A 22,475-nucleotide genomic window follows, 5' to 3' on the forward strand; every position below is an offset into this window, starting at 1 on the left:
CCCACCCGTCCCCGGTATCCCCTGTTCCCGCCGAGGGCTGGGAGAAGCCTGTAGATGAAGCGGGTTGGGGGGCGGCTGGCCGGCCGCGGTGGGGGTCGCGGGGCCGACCCTAGGGAGGGGGCCGAGGCGGAGGGGCCCCAGGAAGCCTCTGGACAGCCCGCGGGAGCCCGGTTCTTAGGCGGACCTCACGTCCCGCCGTGCTTTGCGCCCGCGGACGGAGCGGAGCTTCCCGGCAGGCTGTGCGCGGGGCCGCTACGGGTTCTCGGAGGCGCCGGCACCGCGGGGCCTTGTGGGGGTTGCAGTTCCCGGCCGCGATGGGCGGCGAGGGCGGGCCTCGGCTTCCCGGCGGGCTGCGCGGCGGCCGGCGGTTGTCGGCGGGGCAGTCCGGCGGGCAGCGGCGGCTGTTCCGGCTGCGGCACAGCGGCGGACGAGCGGGCTGGCCGGGATGCGGGGCCGCCGCCTCCCCAGAGCCTGAGCGCCGGCCGGGCCGCGCGCCCACCCCTGCCCCCGGCCCCCACCTCTCCGCCCCCCCCACGCACACCCTCACCCCCGCCTCCGGCCGCCGCGGGCCGAGCGTTCCGAGCGCGGCCCGGGCCCTGCGCCGCCGCCGCCGCCGCCGCCGCCGCCCCGCCCCTCCCCCGCCCGGCCGGCCCCGGCGCTCATGCGGGCCGAGCCCCGCCCCCCGGCCGAGCCCGCCGCCCGAGCCCGCGCCTGAGCCCGCGCCGCGCGCCCGCCCGCCCGCCCGCCCGCACCATGCTCAAGTGCATCCCGCTGTGGCGCTGCAACCGGCACGTGGAGTCGGTGGACAAGCGGCACTGCTCGCTGCAGGCCGTGCCCGAGGAGATCTACCGCTACAGCCGCAGCCTGGAGGAGCTGCTCCTCGACGCCAACCAGCTGCGCGAGCTGCCCAAGGTGAGCGGCCGTCCGCGCCTGGGCGCCGGGCGCCGGGCGGCGGGCGGCGGGCTCGGCCGGCCCCACCCTCCCCAGCGATCTCGGGTGCCGGCGCCAGGTGGCGGTGCTCATCAGGTGCGCGCTGGGAGTGGCGGGCCGGGCGCAGCCCAGGAGGGCTGCGGTGGGGCGAGAGCCGCGGCCGTGGTAGGTGGGCCGGGGTGGACGCAGGGCGAGGGGAGCCTGGTCTGGCAGGTGGACGCCCACCTGCTGGGCTGCTCCGGAGGCGGGGAGCCCGGCCCTCGCCTCGGCCTGCTCCGCTCCGCGGGCTGAGGTGGGCGGGCGAGCCCTCGGAGAGGTCCTTGGCCCTGGTAGCTCTGAGGGCTGCAGGCTCTCCAGCTCTCCCTGCGGTCGCGCCTCCTGGCCCGCTGCTTTCCTGCTAAGGCCGCTCCGGAGAAGAGGTGAAGAAGGCAGCTCATAAAAGGATTTCCTTTCCGGAGACAGGGTGCCGAGCGGCCCAGGGCTTGGGGGCTGCGTGCCGCCCCCCGTCCTGGGCTTGGATGGGAGGGCTCTGTCCCCCGCCGTTTCCAGGAGCCTTCAGAGCTGCTTGTGCTTGTGGGGCTTCACTGCTTTTGTCGAGTTTTTTGCGGTTTTTTGTAGCTAGCTGTCAAGTTCTTGCCGCAGACTTGGGCCGGGGTGGTTGGGTGCCGTGGCAGAAAGCACTGTGGGCCCTGGCAGGCTCCCTTCCTGGGTGGGTAGAAGAGGTGCTGCAGGTGGCGAGTGGAGTCTTGCGGGAGCACCCAGGGAAAGGAACGGAGAACCGCCCAGCTCGGAGCAGATGACTTTTGGGCATGTGAGGTCCGTCCTATGGGAAGATGGCGGCAGGGAAGGCGTCTGAGGTGATGTCAAGGCACCAGATGGCAGAAGTTAGGAAGTTAGAAGTGCAGCCAGGTGTGGGTACACGATGGTCTCTCCTTTTTTTTTTTTGCTGCCGACGGGGGTGATGAGGCAGGACCCTGGGTTCCTGCGTGGCCTGGAGCAGGCAGAGGCCCACGGGGTCTGTGACTTGTGAATTCGTGTCTGCTCTGGAGGGGGCTCTCTCTTACAGGGTCTGTCATCCCCTGATCCCACTCCCTGCCCACAGCCCTTCTTTCGGCTGCTGAACCTGCGCAAGCTGGGCCTGAGTGACAACGAGATTCAGCGGTTGCCCCCCGAGGTGGCCAATTTTATGCAGCTGGTGGAGCTGGACGTGTCCCGGAACGGTGCGGAGCCCAGCGCAGGGCTGGGGTGGAGCTTACGGGTGGCAGGAAGGGCTTTGAGCTTTTGGGGACTCTGGGTGTGTCTCCACGGTGACCCCTCTCCTGTCACAGACATCCCCGAGATCCCGGAGAGCATCAAGTTCTGCAAGGCTCTGGAGATCGCAGACTTCAGTGGGAACCCCTTGTCTAGGTGGGTGGTGGCCGTGGTGGGGGGCAGTAGCGGGCGTGGGGGCTTCCATAGCCCTGTTCTGGACACCTGAGGTCCCTCTTTCTCTGGCGCAGGCTCCCCGAAGGCTTCACTCAGCTGCGCAGCCTGGCCCATCTGGCGCTGAATGACGTGTCCCTGCAGGCGCTGCCCGGGGATGTGGGCAAGTGCGTGCCCTCCAGGGCAGGGGTACTCGGCTCAGCCCCACTTCTCCCTCTCTCCCCACTGTCCCTGCTTCCATCACTCCCCACCCTGATCTCTCTTTCAGCCTCGCCAACCTGGTGACCCTAGAGCTCCGGGAGAACCTGCTCAAGTCCTTGCCTGCGTGAGTGGGCGCGGGTCTTTCTCCAGCACTTGCTTGAGCCGCGGGCCTAGGGGGCCTTGGGCCACGCGACCACAGCAGAACCTGCTGTTTGTTCTGTAGGTCTCTGTCCTTCCTGGTCAAGCTGGAACAGCTGGATCTGGGAGGCAACGAGCTGGAAGTACTGGTATGGAGAAGGCGGGGCCGTCGTGGGCCAGGGGGGCAGGTGAACCTCGGGCTCTTCCTCTGAGCCTGCCGCTCTGTCCCCATCTGTTGCTGCAGCCTGATACCCTCGGGGCGCTGCCCAACCTCCGTGAGCTGTGGTTGGACCGGAACCAGTTGTCAGCACTGCCCCCGGTGAGTGAGGGCGTGGCAGCCCTTGGCTGGCACCCGGCCGTCCCCTGACCCTCTGTGCCCACCCTCAGGAGCTGGGGAACCTGCGACGTTTGGTATGCCTGGACGTGTCGGAAAACCGGCTGGAGGAGCTGCCCGCGGAGCTCGGCGGGCTCCTGCTGCTCACCGACCTGCTGCTGTCCCAGAACTTGCTGCAGCGGCTTCCTGATGGCATCGGTCAGGCCCAGCCTGGGCGCTGGGAGGGGCGTGGCTGGCGGTGAACCCCGGCCTAGAGGGGGGCCCTGGGGGAGGGCCCTGACTCTATCTGGGCCCTGAGAGATGCCCCCGAGAAGGGGAAAGGACGCTGGGGTGAGGGGTGACTGGGTGCTGCACCTGAGGAGCCGAGGCGTCTCGTGGTGGCAGGGTGTGGACGGCGAACGGGGCAGGGCACGCGGGTGTGCAGAGCTGTCCCCTCTGGGGCTGGGGAGGACGGGGCAGGCGGCGGGGAGGAGTGCTGCCCTGGGCTTGGGCGGGGCTTCTCGGAGCTGGGTGCTGCGTGGGCAGCCGGGCCCTCCACCCCACTCGGCCCTGTCGCCACGTCTCCCCGACCCCAGGTCAGCTGAAGCAGCTGTCCATCCTGAAGGTGGACCAGAACCGGCTCTGTGAGGTGACCGAGGCCATCGGCGACTGTGAGAACCTCTCTGAGCTAATCCTCACGGAGAACCTGCTGACGGTACGGCCCGGCCTGGCGGGCCTGGGGGAGCGAGGATGGGGGGCCGCTGTGTGGTGGGGCCTGGCTGTCTGCTTGGATGGAGAGATGTTGGCAGGAAGCAGTTGGCGGGGGCGATGCCCATGGGCGCTGGAGACTGCCCTGAGGGGTGCCCCTCTCCTTCCAAACCCTAGCGGATTTCTGCCAACCCCTGGCCCTCCCTCTTCCTGGCCAGGCTCTGCCCCGCTCTCTGGGGAAGCTGACCAAGCTGACCAACCTCAACGCAGACCGGAACCGTCTAGAGGTGCTGCCACCGGAGATTGGAGGCTGCGTGGCGCTCAGCGTCCTCTCCTTGCGGGACAACCGCCTGGCCGCCCTGCCGCCGGAGCTCGCCCACACGGCTGAGTTACATGTGCTGGACGTGGCCGGGAACCGGTGAGTGCCCAGCCGCCCGGCCCGGCCCCCGCTGAGCGGACCGTGCCCACCGGCCGCCGCTGAGCTGACCGTGCCCACCGGCCGCCAGGCTGCAGAGTCTGCCGTTTGCGCTCACCCACCTCAACCTCAAGGCCCTATGGCTGGCTGAGAACCAGGCACAGCCGATGCTCCGGTTCCAGACCGAGGACGACGCTCAGACCGGCGAGAAGGTGCTCACCTGCTACCTGTTGCCGCAGCAACCTCCGCCCAGCCTCGGTAGGTCCGCGACCGGCGGCTGCGGGCCGGGCTGGGTGCGGCCTCAGACAGGCCCGCCGACCTTCGGTTTCCTTAGAGGCCCCAGGGCAGCAGGGCAGCCCTTCGGAGAGCTGGAGCGAGGCCCCGCCCAGCCGCGTGAGCGTCATCCAGTTTCTGGAGGTCCCCACGTGCGGCGATGATGCTGACGGGGCTGCTGCTGAGAAGCGGGTATGGCGGGGGGCTGCCTGGGTGGGCTGCCTCCTCCCTGCCCTCCCCTGACCCCTGCCCTGCCCTGCCCCACCCTGCACCCTCGTGCATGTTGCAGGGCCTGCAGCGTCGGGCCACGCCTCACCCCAGCGAGCTGAAGGTGATGAAGAGGGGTGTCGAGGAGCGCCGAGGCGAAGCCCACGCCCGCCGGCCGGAGTCCAGGCCGCCCTCACCCCTGGAGGAGGTGCCTGTGGGAACCCGCACGGCAGGCTTGCACCTCTCGGGAGCCCTGGGCGTCTTGTCATCCTGGCTGTGGGGCTCTGGGGGCCCGGGCTGGCCGGGGGGAGGCGGGGAGGGGTCCAGGGCCAAGCGTGCTGTGCTCTCCACAGGGCAGGGCCGTGTCACGAAGGGCTGTGGGGTGGCCGCGGGAGAGCGTGTGGCGTGGGCGTGCGGGGCAGGGGCGCGGGGGAGCCGGCCGCGGCTGCGTTCCCGGTGACATAGCCGATGGAGATCGAGGCCCGTGGGTCCGCATGCGGGTGGTGGGGGCAGGATCGTCTTCGGCGTAGGGAGCTGGGACCAGAGCGTGCAAACCCAGTCCTGCTCCTTTAGAGGCCTGCAGCCTCAGGGCTAGGGGAAGCTTCGGGATCCTGAGGGTGACCCCTGTGGGGGGACGCAAGGCAGGCCCCCCACCCTGCGAAGCTGCATTTGCAGAGCTGTGCTCCCGTCAGGGCCGTGGGGCTTTCTCAGGCTGCTGTTCTCCTGGGAGCTCGTCTGGTTCTTGTTCTTCAGTTGTGTGGGGAAGATCTTTGAGGGGCCGCGCCACGGAACTGTGGTTCTGCACGGCCCCTGTTGAGGCTGGGACAGACCGCCCCCACCTGTGCAGGGGTGAGCCCGCCCGGGGCGCTGCAGACTGACCCCCTGCCCACCCGGCCGCAGGACAAGAGGCTGAGCACCGGGTCTGGCCTGAGTGAGGACTCGCAGCCGTCCGCGGGTACAGCCTCCCAGGGTGAACCCGAGGGGCCGCTGGCCGAAACACAGGGGCTGAGCCAGCAGGAAGCCGCCGCCAACACCCAGGAGGAGGCTGCGGAGGAGACTTACGAGGAGGTGAGGCTCGCGCCAGAGGCTGAGCAGACGTGTGGGCAGGACCAGTCAGCATGCGGCTGGGCCTCCCGGGCGGGCTCTCCCCTCCGGAGCTCAGCTGGGCCTCTGCCAGCGTGTGCGTCCCCACACGTTCCCTTGCGGGCTCTTCCCGGGCCCCGAGCACGGTGTCGGGCGCCCCTGGGGCGCCGGGCCCCTTGGGGGCGGGGCAGGCCCTGCCGCGGTGCTCACGCCCGGCTTCCCGCAGCCCACGGTGCGCTTCGCGGAGGACACGCTGCTGCTGCCCCCTGGGGAGGACGGCGAGAGCGAGGAGGGGCAGCTCGCGGCACCCTGGCCCCTGCCCGGCGGGCGACAGCGTCTCATTCGCAAGGACACCCCTCACTATAAGAAGCACTTCAAGATTTCCAAGCTGCCGCAGCCCGAGGCGGTTGTGGCTTTGCTGCAGGGAACGCCGCCGGACGGGGAGGGCCCCGTGGGGCCCGCGGCCTGGCACAACGGCCCCCACGCGCCCTGGGCTCCTCGGGCCGAGGAGGAGGAGGCCGAGGAGGACGAGGAGGAGGCCGAGGAGGACGAGGAGGAGGCGGCAGTGGCTGAGGAGGAGAAGGAGGAGGCTCTGGTGTCCGCACCCTCCATCAAGGTGGGTTTCTGTTCACACACCCGCTCGAGCCGGGCTGCCCTGGCCCCTCCTCGTCAGGCCGCGGCCCGTGCTGGGGCCTCCGGCGGCTCGCCCAGCGGCTCTGGGCCCATGTCCCGGGTCTGGCTGCCGGGGGCTGGGGGTTGGAGGGCACCCCCAAGGGCTGCTGACTCCAGGGTCCTCCTGGGTTGGGTTCAGACTGGGGCCCCGGGGTCTGGCGGCTGCATCACTGCCTGGACTCTTCCTTCCTCGGGTCCTCCTCAGAGCTGGCCTTCGGGCCCACTGTGGACCCTCACGCGACTCCTGTCCCTGGCCGTCAGGTGGGCGTCAGGGGCCCACGAGAGGTCCCGCCTGCTCCCTGGGGACATCTCGCTCCACGTGTATCTGACGTCGAGGTTTTGTCCTGAGCACGGGCGTGATGCTGTGGCAGCTGAGGGGCCCAGGACAGCCAGACTCGGCCTCAGCCCGCTGTGGGGTGCCCCCCGACCAGCTGAGGCTGCCCCGTGTGGCCACACTTCCAGACTGGACGGGAGGGGCTGGTGCTCAGGCTGCGGGAGCTTGGTGTGGTGGTTCCTGTCCTTTCTGCTCTTGGCGGGGCTGGGTGAGGCGGTGGCGGGCGGCGGCTCACCTGCATGCCCTCGCTGGTCCCGTCCTAACAGGGGGTGTCGTTTGACCAGGCCAATAACCTGCTGATAGAGCCCGCACGCATTGAGGAGGAAGAGGTCTGTACTCGCTCTCTGCTTCGTGCTCTGGGTCCCGGGCTGCTGGCCTTGCTTCCTGGGCTGCGGGCTCTCGCGCCTCCTGCCCCCGCCCCGCTCGCCAGACCCCTGCCCCATAAGAGCTTCTGCTCCCCTCCTCAGGGATGGGGCCTCCCGGCCCTTTGACACAGACGGACGGACGTGGAGTTGGGGCCTGGGGGAGGCAGCCAGTCTTGACGGGGGTGTTGAGACGGCATCTGCAGGTGGGGCAGGGCCTCGGGCCTCCATGCAGGTGTGCCCTGCCCTGTGCAGCCCCTCTGTGCTGCCTGGGGCCGCCCAGGCCGCCGGACGGGACCAGGCCCTCCCCGTGCCCTGCCAGGCCCACAGGCAGCCCCCAGACAGCGAGGGTCTGTTCTGTTTCCAGCTGACGCTCACCATCGTGCGGCAGACGGGGGGCCTGGGTATCAGCATCGCTGGTGGTAAGGGCTCCACGCCCTATAAGGGGGACGACGAGGTGAGGAGCTGCGGCCGCCTCGGGGACCCCTCTCCCCCGCATCCCGCCTTTTCTCCAAGAGGCTTCTGTGGTTTTGAGGGTTGCCGTGCCACGCCCCTTTGGACCTCACAGCCCACTGTGTTCTGGGCACGTGCTCAGGCTCAGGGCTCCCTGCCCCCCCAGGTGACTGGCCGCGACTGCTGGCCCAGGACCGACCCGGGCGGCTTAGTTAGAGCCGGTGGGGGGTGCCAGAGTTCTCCTTGGCACTCTGCCTTCTCTCCCGTATTGCCTCTATTGGGTTTGGGGTTGCAGATCGTCCCAGGAGCTTGACCTGTGGCCTTGGGCTCCGCGGCACGTGGGACTTGCAGCGGTGAGGCAGCCCAAGTTGGCCGCAGGCCCGGTTCTCTTCTTCCCATGCCCTGGGGTCTCTGCAGGCTTTGCAGGGCGTTTCCAGGCCTTGCCCAGTTGCTACCCCAGCAGGACAGGGGGGCCCCTCCACGGCCTCTGTCCTTTCTCTCTGTTCAGCTCCCACTCGTTCTCCAGGGCATATTCATCTCTCGGGTGTCCGAGGAGGGCCCTGCAGCCCGGGCGGGCGTCCGAGTGGGTGACAAGCTCCTCGAGGTGAGTCAGTGATGCGTCTGGGGCTCCACACGGCCCTGGCTGTGTCGGGAGCAGAGGGTCACCTGGGGAGGTGGTCAGCCCTCCAGCAAGGTGGGCGGGGGGGCGTTAGTCGTGCCCTGGAGCCTCGGCAGCTGTGTCGGGGGGCTCCTGGGAGACTGTGCTTGTGCTAATTACTGATGCACCAGGATGGAGTCTGAGGGCCACCGGCCCTTTCTGCGGGGCCTGGAGGGGGCCGTGGACAGAGGCTGTCGGGCCAGACAGGGCTGAGGCTGCACCGCAGCTTCTAGGGGGGAGCCGCCGCGGCCCAGACAGCAGGGAGAGCTGAGGGGAGGGAGCCTCATGGAGCCGCGTCAGGGTGGAGGCACAGGGTCAGACGCCCAGCGAGCCTGGGCGTCGTCAGTCGTGGACTGCTTCGATGAGGGACAGATGGCGGGGATTGCAGGGCTGGGGACCCAGGCGAGGACCAGCAGGAAGGGCGTCCCCGTGTTCCCGTCAGCCTGGCTCGCGTCCTGCCCCGCCCCCACCCCCGGGGGTCGCGCAGTCTGGGGGCTGGTTAGCCTGCCTGGAGGCCCGCGGCTCGTGCTCCTCCTGTCTCCCGTCTGGGCGGGGCGGGCGGCATGCGCAGAGCCCTCGCGTGGCCGTGGCCCCGTTCGGACAGGTGTCCCGCTCCGCAGGTGAACGGCGTGGCCCTGCACAGCGCCGAGCACCACCAGGCTGTGGAAGCGCTGCGGGGGGCCGGCACCACCGTGCAGATGCGCCTGTGGCGGGAGCGCATGGTGGAGCCCGAGAATGCAGTCACCGTCACGCCTCTGCGGCCCGAGGACGACTACAGCCCTCGGGAGCGGCGGGGAGCTGGCCTGCGCCTGCCCCTGCCCCCGCCGGAGCCCGCCGGGCCCCCCCGCCAGCGCCATGTGGCCTGCCTTGTGCGCAGCGAGAAGGGGCTGGGCTTCAGCATCGCCGGCGGGAAAGGCTCCACGCCTTATCGGGCTGGCGATGGGGTGAGGCGGGTGCGGCGGGGGGCTGGGGCGTGCTTCCGGGGGGCCGGACAGGGACTAGACTCACTGGCCCTGGCTCTCTGCCCCCCCCCCGCAGGGCATCTTCATCTCCCGCATCGCGGAGGGGGGCGCCGCCCAGCGGGCGGGCACTCTGCAGGTTGGCGACCGTGTCCTCTCGGTGAGTGGGGGTAGCGGGGCCTGCTCACTGCCCCATCCGCTCCGCTCACCCCACAGGGCACCCTGACTGGCCACACTCTTGCAGATCAACGGGGTGGACATGACTGAGGCCAGGCACGACCACGCCGTCTCCCTGCTGACCGCCGCTTCCCCCACCATCGCCCTACTGCTGGAGCGGGAGGCCGGGGGGCTCCTTCCCCCCAGCCCTCTGCCACACTCCCCCCCACCCCCCATTGCAGCCACCACCGCCGTGGTCACTGCCACCCCTGGGGACTCTGGGCCGCTGAGGCTGGCCTCTAGCCTGCTGGCTGCTGCTTTGGAGGGGCCGTACCCAGTGGAGGTAAGACCCCACGCCCCCCGTAAAGTTTCAGGTATGGGGCGTCAGTTCTTCCAGGTAGGAAAGCAGGTGCTCGCACGTCCTCCGTTGTGGTGCCAGGCCCCTAGGGGTCTGTTTCATAGGTCGCCGCGTCTGCATGTGGTCTTTCGTGTGCTTGTGTGTCCTGATGTGTCGGGGACGCCTCCCCCCGCCATCCCTAATAGCCTGACTGCCCCCACCTGGGGCTCGTACACCCCCTGGGCTGGAGGGGCGCCCCTTTGCTGCTCCCAAGAGGTTCATTCCAGCCAGCCCCTCGGTATCCCCAGGAGATCTGCCTGCCGAGAGCCGGGGGCCCTCTGGGGCTCAGCATCGTTGGGGGCTCCGATCACTCCAGCCACCCATTTGGTATCCAGGAGCCTGGCGTGTTCATCTCCAAGGTAGAGCAGGCCCCACAGGCGTCTCCGTGCTAGGAGGGCCCAGCCCGGGCATGGGGCAGCAGGGCCTCCAGCCCGCGGGACATCCTCCTCTCCTGACAGGTGCTCCCACGGGGCCTGGCTGCACGCAGCGGCCTTCGGGTTGGGGACCGCATCCTGGCAGTGAACGGGCAGGACATTCGGGAGGCCACGCACCAGGAGGCAGTCAGTGCCCTGCTTCGGCCCTGCCTGGAGCTGGTCTTGCTCGTGCGGAGGGACCCCCCGCCCCCGGGCATGCGGGAGCTCTGTATCCAGAAGGCCCCCGGGGAGAGGCTGGGCATCAGCATTCGAGGAGGCACCAAGGGCCACGCGGGGAACCCCTGTGATCCCACAGACGAGGGCATCTTCATCTCCAAGGTGAGGCCCCTCCTCGGCCAGACCCGCCCCACTGGGTTTCTCGGGGGGTGAGGGCCCGGATGCCGGCCGGTCCGGAAGCTCCAGGCCCCGGTCTCTGCAGGTGAGCCCCACGGGAGCGGCCGGGCGCGATGGCCGGCTGCGGGTGGGGCTGCGGCTGCTGGAGGTGAACCAGCAGAGCCTGCTCGGCCTGACACACGGCGAGGCCGTGCGGATGCTCCGCGGCGTCGGCGACACCCTCACCGTGCTCGTGTGTGACGGCTTTGACTCCAGCACCGCCGTCCCCGCCGAGGTCAGTGCCTGTCCCGTCAGCGGCCCGCGGCCCGGCCGGGCGTGTGGCGCGCTGCGGGCCGCGCCAGGCTGTGCCCGGGTGGGACGGTGCCCGAGAGCGGGGCACGATGGAGCCGGCGGATGGGCGGCACCTGCAGGGTGGGGCGGGGGGCAGCCCCCGGGCCAGGCACACGGCGAGGCTGCGGCCCCTGAGGACCGCATCTGCAGACACGCACGGGCCCCCCAGCCCGTGCCGGCAGCCCCTCAGCAGACAGCTTGCTCCCCGGGCCCTACCTCAGAGCAGAAGCCCCGGTGGGGCACGTGGGGGGCCCAGCTGTCCTGCCCGGCCCCCCAAAGCAAGGGCCGGCGGCCAGGACCAGGACTGGGCTCCAGAGGCCTGGCCCTCGGCCCGGCCCGCGTAGTGAGCGACTCTGGCTTCTGAGCCTCGGCATCCCCTCTGCTCAGGAGGGGCCTGGAGCTTCCGGACCGGCCCGGCAGCCCCTCAGCAGACAGCTGTCCCCCACTGCCCCCACGCTGTCCCGCCTTCTCCACTGCTGTCCCTGGGGCCCCTGGGCGTAACTGACACTCCTCACCTGCAGAGGGACAGGGTGGTCAGCGCAGGTCGGCCCGTGCGTGGTGGGTCTCTGGGTTGGTGACTTACTACCAGTGAGGGCTCGTCCTTCGGTGGGTGTCGTCTGCCGACGGGAACGGAGCCTGCGCTCGCGCCCCTCGCTCCGGCCCAGACGCCCACGACCACATCTCCCTCCATCTTCAAGGGAACCCTGGTGGTTTCCGGGGAGGAATTTCTCGTAGGACTTACGGCTAGACCGGGTGGTCCGGAGAAGCCTTTACCTTTTATCTATTTCATCCGTGCGTTTAGAGGTGTTTCAATCAGTACGTTTACTGATTTTAAAGCCTTTTATTCGAAGAGAAAGAAAAAAACAGCCGCGCGGCGAAGGGTGCGAACGTCCACTGAGTTACGGGGGGGGTGCACACACTTGGATGTGCTTGGCGATCCCTCCCCGAGTCACGTGTGCCTTCCTCCCGCAGGTGGCTGTCTGGGGGTTCCCAGCACGTCATCCAGCAAGCCTGGGAGCCCGTCTTTGGCTTTTAGGGAGTTTGTGCAGGAAGGCGCCCTGGGGTGACCCTGCGTGCCCCCCACCCCGGCCGCCAGCCTGGGCGCTCGGACTCCTCTCTCTGTCCTGCCATAACTGACGTGTGCTCTTTCACCTTCTGAGCATCAGCCTCTTGTTTCATAGGATACAAATGTTTTTGTCACTTTTACTTTTTAAGAATGGCTTCTCTGAGGCTTTAGAAATCTAAGCCTTCTGGCTTCCGGCTCACACTTGCCCAAGCGCATCTTCCACTGGCTTCCCCAGAGAGCTGGTGCTTGGGCCGTGTCCTCACTCCCCTTCCCCTTCAGCCCTCCCTCACTGCCCGCGCTGGGGGAGGTGCTCCGGCCCGTCCTCTGTGCATCGCTCTCCCACCTTCTGCAGACCGGCCTGCAGGGAGGAGCCCCCCCAGCCACGCCGTCCAGGCTCCCTTCCCTTCATCTTGTCCGCATTTTCAGGAACAAGCTGGGGTCTTGGAGATCTCCGGAGATGGCAGCTGGAGTGTTTTTTTCTTGCTGAATTCACGGGTCCGTATGTTGTTGATGTTTGTGGCCACACTGTGCCCTTGTTGGGTGTGCGGCTGTCTGCCCGGTGGGACACCTGTCACTCGACAGCTTCCTTGCTCTCTGGAGTGAGCGGGTATCCAGCTGTTTCCTGCCCTGGTGCCGGCCGTTTCCAGGGACCCCTGGCCCTGAGAGCCCAGTCGGGCCGGGCAGCACTTGGAGCCTGGGCTGTGGATGTTTCTAGAGAGAAGCTGTGAGTTCGTACTGTTATTTTGTAAGTAGGCTCCATGGCCAACATGGGGCTTGAACTCATGACCCCGAGATCAAGAATCGCAGGTTCCTCTAACTGAGCCACCCAGGTGTCCCCATTATTTCTTTGTGCAAAATACAAGCAAATACGTGAAGTAATTTTAAACCTGGAAAAAAGTGGCAAGGACAGGCCATAGAATGTCTCGCTTAGAGGCCCCGTGCGCGGCTCTCCAACTCTCCAGCTGACCCACGATGTCCTTCATAGGACAGGGCTCGCTCCAGGGGTGCACAGGCGTCTGGCCGCCCCATCTCCCCAGTGTCCCCGACCCTGACCTCGTGCAGAGTGTCCCAGGGCTGCTGACCCGCCGCACAGATGGCGGTGCGGCCCGTTGCCGACGGCCTCCATAGGGCTGTCCCTGGGTTGCCCCACCCCAAAGTGGCTCTTTCCCCTTTGGAAGTAGTATGTGTTTTGTGGGGGTACTTCGAGAGTGTTCGTCCCATTCCTGGGCACGTCCCCACCCGCCAGCGCTAGCACCGTGCTGTTTGCTGCATCAGTCCCGCGCGTGGGCCACAGCCATGTTCTATTCGTGGCTCCTTCCGCATTCATCCGTTGGCTCTGCGCTGCTAGGGCGAGGCTTCCTTCCCCGTGGTGGGGCTCCCCCGTTGCTGTTACTGCCCCTCTCCGGCCTCTGCGTTCTTTCATGGGTGGCGGTTTGTCGCTGTGGCTGCTGGTTTTGTGCCCCAGACCCGGCTTCCGGCCGGCCCTTCTAACGTGGCTCAGCGTCCCGTGAGCAGCCTCCTTCCTGGCACCTGACACCCTGCGCTCGCCCCGTGCTCTCCCGCCCAGCCCTGCGTCCTGCTTCTCCAAGGAGCACTGGTTCCTTTTAGCGGAAGGTGGTATTTAGAAGCCAAGACCTGGGCCCTGGGTGTGCTCGCGGCCTCGGGACGTCTCATGGCTGGCGCGTGAGTGTCTCCAACTGCGGAAAAGCATGCGTTCATGTCCTGCCCCACGGGGCAGCCCTTCCCTGTGCGCGTGGCCTTCTCTGGCGAGAGGAACCAGGCGGCGGCCTTGCCTCGCATGCTGCCTGCTCGGCCCCGCCGTGGTCTGCCGTCCTCCCTGGTCTGAGGGCCCCACCTCTCTGGGGCATTCCAGAAGTCGGGAAGGTGGGGTCCTTAGTGTCTCTCGCTATATCTTCTACTTTTGTCAGAATCCCAGTGCTGGTTGGGCCTCCTGCGTGTCCCTGCCGAGCCCACATCTCTAGGGTCTTTGTCCACAGCTCACGGTCGTCGTACCCACCTTGTGAGCGGCACCATTTGTCGTGACAGCGTCCCCGTGTCTGCTCCGTGCTTCCAGCCTTGAGCTCCCTCTTCCCTGCAGGGGACCCCTCCTGTCCTTGCTTTCCGGGGGGCTGCTACCCCGCTCCCTCCCCTCATTCATTCTCTCACTTGGCCTTTCTGAACGGCGGCTGCACTGGGTTTGTGTTTCGGCCACACCGACAGCCGCCCCCCATCAGTGGGGCCGTTCATTTGGGGGGGCTCCCATGCCGCCCCCACTCTGGTTCCTGCTGTCGGTCAAGGCCAAGCTATCCCCCTCATCTCTCGTGAGGTTGGAGAGAGCCATTCTGTGTTTCCGTCTGTGTTCACCCTCCGAGTCTGTGGTCAAGGCACAGTTCATGGCCACACGCTCTTGCCCTCTGTCCCCCGCCCTGCCCACCGGGTCCCGGCCACCAGGCAGCGGGCTCTCCCTTGCTCGGAGCCGCTGGGTCTCTCCTGCATTGTGGCCTTTATTTCAGAGTCCTTTCTGGGTGCTCGCGCTGCAGATTCCAGAAACAGCCACCAGGCACCCCGCGGCTCAGTGTCCACAGTCGGCCTCCCCTGCCTCCCGCCACGTGTCAGAATGGCCCCGACGCCCATGATGTGCATCCATGACCTTGGCTAGCCTGCGTGGCCAGCGGCGCGGTCACAGGCCTCCCCACCCCAGAGGCCGCCTTGGCTGTGTGGGTCGCTGGCAGGTCCTCAGCTGGGGCTCCAGCCTACCTTTGGAGGGGACGTTGGAGACCGGGGGGCCCTGCCCTCAGCCTGCTCCTCTCCTCAGGTGTCCCCAGGCGTCATTGCCAACCCCTTTGCGGCAGGCCTCGGCCGCCGGAACAGCCTGGAGAGCATCTCCTCCATCGACCGGGAGCTGAGCCCCGAGGGCTCCAGCAAGGTCAGAACCACCTGCAGCCGGCGGCCGCGGGGCTGGGGAGCCCAAGGCTGCTGGTCCCTGACTGGTGTGCTCTCTGCCCGCAGAAGGAGCTGCCGGGACAGACCCCGCAGTGGGGACTAGAGGCCGTGGTGAGTGACTGGGCGCCCCTGCCCTACACACCGGGCTTCTCTTCACACTCGGGCCCCGGGGTGCCGGGCTCTGGCTGCCTCCTCCCTGCTGGGGTGCTGCAGGACGCAGGGTGGACACAGTGCAGGGGGCAGGTGGCTGCAGCCCGCTCTCGGCAGCATCTGCCGGCCCCCCGCTTAGGTGCAGACACGCCTCCCCTGTGTGGACTCTGCTCCCCAGGGCCAGAGCTTGGAGAGCCTCAAGCTGGACTACCGCACTCTAGCCGCCGTGCCCAGCGCTGGGGGCACGCACAGGGTCAGTGTCCGAGTCACTGGCCTGCTCTCCATCTGCTCATCTTAGCTCCGTCCTGCCCGTCTGAGCCCCCGCTCATCACTGAGACCCCAGGGCACGGAGCTTGCAGGCGGGGTCTGCAGGGGCCGTGGGCCCCCACGCTGGAGCTCTGCGTCCTGACCTGATACGGGTCCCTCTTCGTCCTCGGGGCTCCTGGGAAGACCCCCTCCCCTTCAGAGTCACCGAGCAGGCTGGGGAGTGGGGAGCACAGGCAGCTCGAGGCCACCGCAACCTTTGGGGGTCCTGATGGGATCGGGCAGGAACAGCCTGGAACAGCTTCGAGAAGCCATGGAGGCTGGGGGGGCTGCGCAGTGGCCCAGTGCTGACAGCTGGGGGGCGGGCACTGGGCAGGACGGAGAGTTGGGCCTCTCCCTCCCCCGAGAGCCATGAACAGCCCTGCCCGAGGCTGTGCCCAGCCGGCCGCAGCTCAGAAGTCCTACAGGAGGGCGAGTGGTCACTGCCTGGGCTCCGCGGGGCGGGGGGCGGTTTGTGCTGGGGGCTTTAGTGTAGACCTTCGCCCCTTAGCCACGAGCAGCTGAGTAGGAAGCCCCCAGGAGGGGTGGGGGCCTAGCTGTGGGGTGGCAGGTGAGAGTTGGGGCCTCCCTGGCTCACACCGCTCCAGAGTACACGGGGAGGGTAGCCAGGGGTGGGGGAGCTGCTCACGGACAGCGAAACAGAGCAGCAGAACGCCTCCTTGTGGGGCCGCAGCCCTGCCTGACCCTCCCCCCGGCACTGCCTGACCCCTGCAGGTACTGTCTGGGGCGACAGGAGGGAAGATGGCTGAGGGCCCCTGCTCCCCCAGCTGCCAGCAGGTGAGTGCCCAGCAGGTGGGGGTGGAGGGCAGCGCCCCCTCTTCCAGGGAGGTGGTGCCACGGGACAGCCGCTCCCCTCCAGCTGCCACTCCTGACTGAGGGCACGGCCCGGAGCGCCTGCCTGGCCAGGGGTGATCGGCGATGCGGTGGGGGGCTCCCTGTGGCCCCTGGGCAGACAGAGCTGGGTGGTCAGGGATGCGTCACCGCCACCTGCCTGCTTGCGTATGAGTCCCTCGGGGCCAGCTTGGTCCTGCTGAGGCTCCCCGGGTCTGCTGCATGGGAGGGCCAGGCCATGGGCACCCCCCCTCGCCGCGCTGCAGCAGGGGGTAAGCACGGGCCAGCTCCCAGCCTTTGCCCCTTCCCAGCAGACGACAGACAGGCGAGTGTTGGCCCCGTGCCCCTGGATACCCACCCCGTCCACCCCCCCTGGCTCCAGGTCTCTTTCCTCCACCATCCCCCCATCCCCTTACCTGAACCCCAATCCCTCTTTCTGGTCTCTGCCCCTGCGTTTTGCTGAGAAAACTGGCTTGGGCCTGGCCGGGGGGCTCCGTGGCCCCCAGGGATAGAGGGGATCCGCGCCTTGTGAGTGCTCAGACCCACAGGACACGGGAGTCAGAGCAGCAGGTGGGGACAGCTGGGGGGGTGGCGGCTGCAGCCAGGAAGGCTGTCCTCCCCCGGCTCACATGCGCCCCCCTCCCTAGCCCCCATCCCCACCCTCCCCCGACGCACTGCCCGCCAACGTGAAGCAGGCCTACAGGACCTTCGCTGCTGTACCTGGCCCACACCCACCGCAGGACACCCCTGCCCAGGTACGCGGTGGGCCGCCCGCCCTTCTCCCGCGCATGCGCGTGGGGCATGCGCCCAGAGGAGCCAGGCCTCAGGACCCGCTTCCCACAGCCCCCCGCACCCGGGCCCACGGCCTCGCCGGAGCAGCTGTCTTTCCGCGAGCGGCAGAAGTACTTTGAACTGGAGGTGCAGGTGCCCCAGGCCGAGGGCCCCCCCAAGCGCGTGTCACTGGTGGGTGCCGACGACCTGCGGAAGATGCAGGAGGAGGAAGGTAGGTGGCCAGAGCGGCAGGTGGGGAGGGCCTGGGCCAGGGTCTCACCTAACCCCCCCACCCCCACCCCCACCCCAGCCCGAAAGCTGCAGCAGAAGAGGACGCAGCTGATGCGGGAGGCGGAGGACAGCGGGCTCACCCTGGACCTGGACGGGGAGGCCCCCGAGGAGGAGGAGGAGGAGCCACCCGAGCCCCCAGCCTGGGCCGGCCCTGCCCCAGGGTGAGCGGCAGCCCCGAACGTCTCCCGGGCGTCCCCGTGCCCGCGGCACCCCACCCACCTGGTCCTCCTGCCCTGTCTCCCGCCCCAGGCTCAGCCCCTCGTCCCCGCAGCCCCTTGGGGGCGGCGCCCCGGTGCGCACAGCCAAAGCCGAACGGCGCCATCAGGAGCGACTCCGCGTTCAGAGCCCGGAGTTGTCCTTGCCTGATCGGGCTCTGTCCCCTGCCGAGCGGCGCGCCCTGGAGGCCGAGAAGCGCGCACTGTGGAGGGCAGCCAGGTGAGGCCCTGGGGGCCCGGGAAGGCCTATCCCACCCCCGCTGCCGCGCCCGCCCGCCCACCCAGCGCCACCTCCCTGTCGCCGGCAGGATGAAGTCCCTGGAGCAGGACGCTCTCCGTGCGCAGATGGTCCTCAGCAAGTCCCAGGAGGGCCGGAGCAGGCGCGGGCCCCTGGAGCGGCTGGCCGAGGCCCCCTCGCCCGCGCCCACCCCGTCGCCCACTCCCGTGGAAGGTCCGTAGCCGGGCAGGGGTGGGGGGCCCGCCCCACGGCCCAGACCTCTCCCAACGCCCCCTTCTTGTCCCCCCAGACCTCGGGCCCCAGACCAGCACCTCCCCCGGACGCCTGGTGAGGAGCCAGCAGCTGTCGCCTGCCCTGAACCCCTCCCCAGACTCCCCCTCCCTCCCCCTCTTCACGCTCTCTGCCTTTCTCCCTCACGCTGTCCTTGCAAGGCCTTGTCTGGGAGGAAGTTTGACTACAGGGTGTTTGCAGCCCTCCCTTCTTCCAGACCGGTCTTTGACATGCAGGTACCGGGCCCGCCCACAGGCCAGCCGCGCTCAGCTTTGCTCCTGTGCCCGCCACCCGGGCCTGTCCCTCTCTGTCTGCCGGTCTCGAGTCCTCTTCCGTGGGCGCGGGGCCTCCCCAGCCAGCTCCCGTCCTTGGCCAGGGCGCCACGGGGACCCCCACCCAGGCTCTTGGGGGCGGCTCCAGGCAGGCCTGGGGTGCAGTCCTGACCTAACTCTTCTCCCCCTCACAGTCCCCAGATTTTGCTGAGGAGCTGAGGTCCCTGGAACCATCTCCCAGCCCTGGTGAGTTGGCAGGCTCAGCCCTCAGGGTGCACCCAGGGTGCCCGTCCCGCCCCCCGAATCGCTCACTGCGTGCCCTGCCTCGCCCACCAGGCCCGCAGGAGGAGGACGGAGAGGTGGCCATGGTGCTCCTGGGCCGGCCCTCGCCCGGCGCTGTGGGCGCTGAGGACGTGGCTCTGTGCAGCAGTCGCCGCCCCGTGCGGCCCGGGCGCCGCGGCCTGGGCCCTGTGCCCTCCTAGAGGCCCCGGGGGCCACCCCCGACCTGGGCGGGGCCCTGCCGGCTGCACCAGCACCCTTGCCCTGAGTCTTTTACCTGGGTGTTAGCATTTTAAAGAGACCCTTCAGGAGTTCCAGCCGCTAACTGCCCCCTCCCCAGCTGGGACCCGCTGGCAAGACTGTAACTAGTGACGTTTGTACAACCAAAGACTCTATTTTGTGGTTTAAGAAGAATAAAATTGACTACGTTTTACCTCCTGTCTGTCCATCTGTCTTACCCACCGCCCCCCTGCAAGGCTGGGCCCCCGCGCCCCGCTCCCCACTTGGTGTGTGCACACAGGACGCAGGCAGTCCCAGGCCCCGAGGCCGGCGGCCCAAGCTTTATTGGGGCTCGGCCCTAGGGGCCCCCGGGGGGCGCAGCGCCCACACAGGGAGCTGCAGCTGCTCGGCCGGTGGCCACTGGGTCTCGGTGACGAAGATGACGCGGAAGTGCCCCAGGCGCGCCGCCTGGAAGCGCGAGGGGCTGTACTCAGGCTCGTGGGCAGGCCGCAGCAGCGACAGGTAGCCCTCCCGCTCCAGGAGCCCCCGGCTCAGCAGCTCCCGCGCCAGCCCTGGCCGCACGGCCTCCAGCTGCCTCCGCACCACGGGGAGCAGGTCCGCCTCGCGCAAGTAGAACACCAGCGGCTTCCCGTACCTGCGGGCAGGCGGTGGGTGAGGCGCCCGGTCGAGGGGCCCCGCCTTCCGCCGGCTCACCTGAGCGCCCCCAGCAGCGCCAGCCAGATCCTGTCCGGCCGCAGGTGCGCAGGGTTCACTGCGTCCACGTAGTTGGTGTCCTGGTAGCGCAGGAAGGTGGCTGCCTGGCCCGAAGGGTCGATGACAAGAGGCCACCTGGGAGCGGCCACCAGGTCACCGCTGCCCACCCAAACCCTCCGCCCGCTGTCCCACTCAAGCCCGACCACTGACCGGCCATCGGCGCAGATGCGGTCGCCCACATCCTTCATTAGGACGTCGTGCAGCTCGGTGACCCGGCATTTCAGCCCGGGCACCACCTCCTCCCCCGTGGAGTCGTAAGTGGGCCGGGGCTCCAACGGGAGGACCCGATCCCTGATCCCCCTCCCTGGGCCCGGCCCCCCAGCGCCGCCCACCCTCCTGGGTCTGCTTCCGCAGCTCTAGCCTGGCCATGGCCAGCGTCTCCTCGGCCTTCCGGGCCTCCAGCCAAAGCCGGTCCACTTGGGTCTCTGCGTCCCCGATGGCCTGCGGGAGACGAGGGGCCCCAGGCTCCACTCAGAGCCAGGCTTTACGCCCCCCACGTGGGGCGGCCCAGACACCTGAGGAGGGGAGAGCGGCCCCCATTCCAGCCCGGGGGGGCTGCTGCTGGAAGGTGGTGCCCACGCTTGGGGGGAGGGGACGCCGGCCCCCAGAAGCCCAGGCCCGAGAGGAGAAAGCCCACCTGCAGGGCGAGCTCAGCCCGGCCTGGGCAGCTCGGCTCACACTCCGCGCTCGGCGATCCTCCGGCGAGCTCACAGTAGGCCCGCTGCAGCTGGGCGCGGGGACGGGCCGGCCTGGCCCGCTGCCCTCCAGACCCGCTCCATCCCTCTGAGGCCAGGGCCAGCCTGCCGTCCCCACCCCCGTCCCTGCGCCAGGGGGCCGCGCACCCGCGTGTGCGCTGCTGCTGTGCCCTTGCCAACTGCGGGACGTTGAGGTTCATGCCGGGGGGGGGGGGGGGGGGGGGGGGGGGGGGGCGGGGGGCCCGGTCATCAGAGGCTCTCCCTGCCTCCCCAGCCCCCCGCCGCACCGCTCGGCCTCCATGATCTGGAGCATGGCCTCCGTGAGGCTCAGGTCCCACGACCTCAGCACACCAGCCACGGTGTCCAGGGAGGCCACCGAGGCACAGACGACACTGGCCGGGAGCTCAGCGTGTGTGCCACGCTCTGCCTCGCTCTCGCATTTTACGGCAAAAGGGCGCCAACTGGCAGAAACATGGCCCCAAAGCCTTATCATGGTGCAGCTGCCCCCAGAATGAGACACCCAAAGGTCCTCTGGCCTCTCCATCCCTTTGCCGGATCCCCTCCCCGCTCCACACCCCCGCTGGCCAGTCCCCCAGGCCCCCTGCGGGCGTTCCACTGCCTGTGGCACAGCCGGCGCCCACCCTGCAGTTCCCTTCCCTAGCCGTCGGGGCCCGCACGACCCCCCTCCAGGAGCGGTAAGGGGCGGCCGCTGCAGGGGAGGGGGTGCTCCTGGCCACGCTCCCACACACACCGGCTCCGGCGTGCTACCGTCATCCGCGTACACCCGGGGGCCGGCTCCGAGCTTCAGCCGCACCTCCACGGCTTCCAGGTGCCCCCCGAAAGCTGCTCGGTACTGCGGCGCCCGGCGAAGGCGCCCTGCGCGAGGGGCTCCTGAGCCGGGCTCCGCGGGGCGGCCGAGGCCCCCAGCCCCGGCCCCGCGCCCACCTTGCTGCTGGGGCTGGCGCCCTGCTCGGCCAGCGGCTGGATGGCCAGGGGCTGCCCGCCGGCCGCCGCCTCCGACGGCGGCGTGTTCCCGCTGCAGCCCTCGCTCCCCCCCGGGGCCACGCGCTGCCGCCGGCGCCGCGCAGCCCCCGCCTCGTCGTGGCCCACGCCCTCGCGGGTCAGCCGCTCGGCCGCCGGCGCGCAGGCCCGCGGCGACCACGTGACCACGCGCGGGACACCGCCCCGCCCCGCCCGCCGCCCCCGCCCGCCGCCGGCGCGCACCTGCCGCAGGACCGCCTGGATCTCGCCCACGTCGCGGTCGAAGGCCGCCTCCCGCTCCCTCCGCCCCAGGGCCACGAAGGCCTGCGGGCCGGCCCGGACCGAGGGAGCCCCCGCCCCAGTTCCGGCGGCCCTGGCTGCCCCCACTGCCGCGCAGGCCGGCCTCACCGCCCTCTGCCGCTGGTGGGCCTGGTGCGCCCGCTGGCGGCGGGCCAGCTCCTTTCTGGCCAGGAGCTGCCGGAGGGCGCGCTGGAGGACGGTGGCGGCTCGGTCCTCCGCAGCCGGTCCTGGGGGGCCGAGGGGCTCAGGGGTCCCTCCAAGCTGCCGTCCAGAGCCGCTGGGGCCTCCCACACCCGGTGCGCCGGATCTCCAGGTCCACATGCCTTCCCACCCAACCAAGGGCCAGAAATGTTCTAGAATCCACAAAGGCAGGGGCGCCTGGGTGGCGCAGTGGGTTAAGCGGCTGCCTTCGGCTCAGGTCGTGATCCCAGGGTCCTGGGATCGAGGCCCGCATCGGGCTCCCTGCTCGGTGGGACGCCTGCTTCTCCCTCTCTCTCTCTCTCTCTCTCTCTCTCTCAAATAAATAAAATCTTAAAAAACAACAACAACAAAAATCTCAGGGTTGTAAGTTTGAGCTCCATGTTGGGTGCAAAGATCGCTTAAAAATAAAATCTTTAAAATCTGCAAACGGGGCCACACTGGATTAATCCACCAGCAGAGAGCAGAGGAGGAGGTATGAGAACTGAGCTGAGAGCAGACGGCGGGCCGGGGGCCTCCTGACCCTCCTTCCCCAGCCGGGACATAGCTGGGGCCCCCGAGAGCCAGCTGCGGAGGACCAGCTGGAGGAGCTAGTAGGGAACCTGAGGGGTGGTGAGGAAGACGGCCCCCAGCACAGAAGTCCCATGCACCCCCCAGGACCCCTCCCGGAGGCCCCCCTAGCATTCAGGCAGCCACGTGTGGAGGCTGGGCGGGCCGGGCCGAAGCGGGGGTCTCCACCCACCAGCCCACTGGGACTCAGAAGAGGGAGCCTCAGGCTGTTACGGCCCCGCACACCAGCCACGGCGGGACGTCTGAGCGGAGGCCGAGCTCCGGACGCCGCCTGCACCCCACCCCGTGGGCTCTGTGCCCGCCTGAGCTC

The 22,475-nt window shown here is 69.1% G+C and overlaps 2 protein-coding genes across 16 annotated transcripts; one reads left to right on the forward strand and one right to left on the reverse strand.

Annotated features, from left to right (window-relative positions):
* Window positions 1-717: 717 nt before the first annotated feature.
* Window positions 718-18,861, forward strand: SCRIB (scribble planar cell polarity protein). Of its 15 annotated transcripts, none has more exons than XM_045895747.3 (37): window positions 719-912; window positions 2,033-2,150; window positions 2,259-2,337; window positions 2,430-2,519; window positions 2,621-2,677; window positions 2,777-2,840; window positions 2,936-3,010; window positions 3,079-3,223; window positions 3,601-3,719; window positions 3,931-4,130; window positions 4,219-4,385; window positions 4,462-4,592; window positions 4,690-4,815; window positions 5,508-5,675; window positions 5,917-6,306; window positions 6,963-7,025; window positions 7,426-7,515; window positions 8,038-8,115; window positions 8,790-9,113; window positions 9,208-9,288; window positions 9,373-9,627; window positions 9,930-10,040; window positions 10,140-10,433; window positions 10,534-10,722; window positions 14,660-14,770; window positions 14,854-14,898; window positions 15,077-15,190; window positions 15,976-16,038; window positions 16,740-16,847; window positions 16,936-17,095; window positions 17,174-17,315; window positions 17,404-17,589; window positions 17,678-17,820; window positions 17,897-17,934; window positions 18,039-18,113; window positions 18,344-18,395; window positions 18,486-18,861. In XM_045895747.3, the coding sequence occupies exons 1-37, from the start codon at window positions 754-756 to the stop codon at window positions 18,629-18,631; spliced, it is 4,956 nt and encodes a 1,651-aa protein (XP_045751703.1). In that variant the 5' UTR covers window positions 719-753; the 3' UTR covers window positions 18,632-18,861. The 15 variants fall into 15 exon arrangements, with proteins under 15 accessions (XP_064443812.1, XP_064443820.1, XP_045751703.1 ...); XM_045895749.3 differs by having other exon boundaries at window positions 15,116-15,190; XM_045895748.3 differs by having other exon boundaries at window positions 6,981-7,025.
* A 114-nt stretch (window positions 18,862-18,975) lies between these two features.
* On the reverse strand, window positions 18,976-21,778 carry IQANK1 (IQ motif and ankyrin repeat containing 1). Its single transcript, XM_064587760.1, is given in 7 exon segments — window positions 18,976-19,302; window positions 19,362-19,667; window positions 19,756-19,862; window positions 20,059-20,400; window positions 20,403-20,979; window positions 21,048-21,244; window positions 21,335-21,778. Coding segments are annotated over 7 exon segments (2,226 nt in total). The 5' UTR covers window positions 21,719-21,778; the 3' UTR covers window positions 18,976-18,989.
* Between the last annotated feature and the right edge of the window lie 697 nt (window positions 21,779-22,475).

Source organism: Mirounga angustirostris, unplaced genomic scaffold (genome assembly GCF_029215605.1).
Source record: "Mirounga angustirostris isolate CCGP_5_RB_7025 unplaced genomic scaffold, mMirAng1.0.hap1 SCAF_4, whole genome shotgun sequence".
In the NCBI taxonomy this organism is placed as follows: domain Eukaryota; kingdom Metazoa; phylum Chordata; class Mammalia; order Carnivora; family Phocidae; genus Mirounga; species Mirounga angustirostris.

What these genes read in the sequence shown, in the direction of transcription:
- SCRIB (XM_045895747.3), top strand. Translation starts at nt 754, where the DNA reads ATGCTCAAGTGCATCCCGCTGTGGCGCTGCAACCGGCACGTGGAGTCG. An exon ending in TCACGGAGAACCTGCTGACG is followed by an intron (nt 3,720 to 3,930) that starts GTACGGCCCGGC and finishes CTTCCTGGCCAG; the next exon opens with GCTCTGCCCCGCTCTCTGGG. An exon ending in AGTGGGGACTAGAGGCCGTG is followed by an intron (nt 14,899 to 15,076) that starts GTGAGTGACTGG and finishes CCCCCCGCTTAG; the next exon opens with GTGCAGACACGCCTCCCCTG.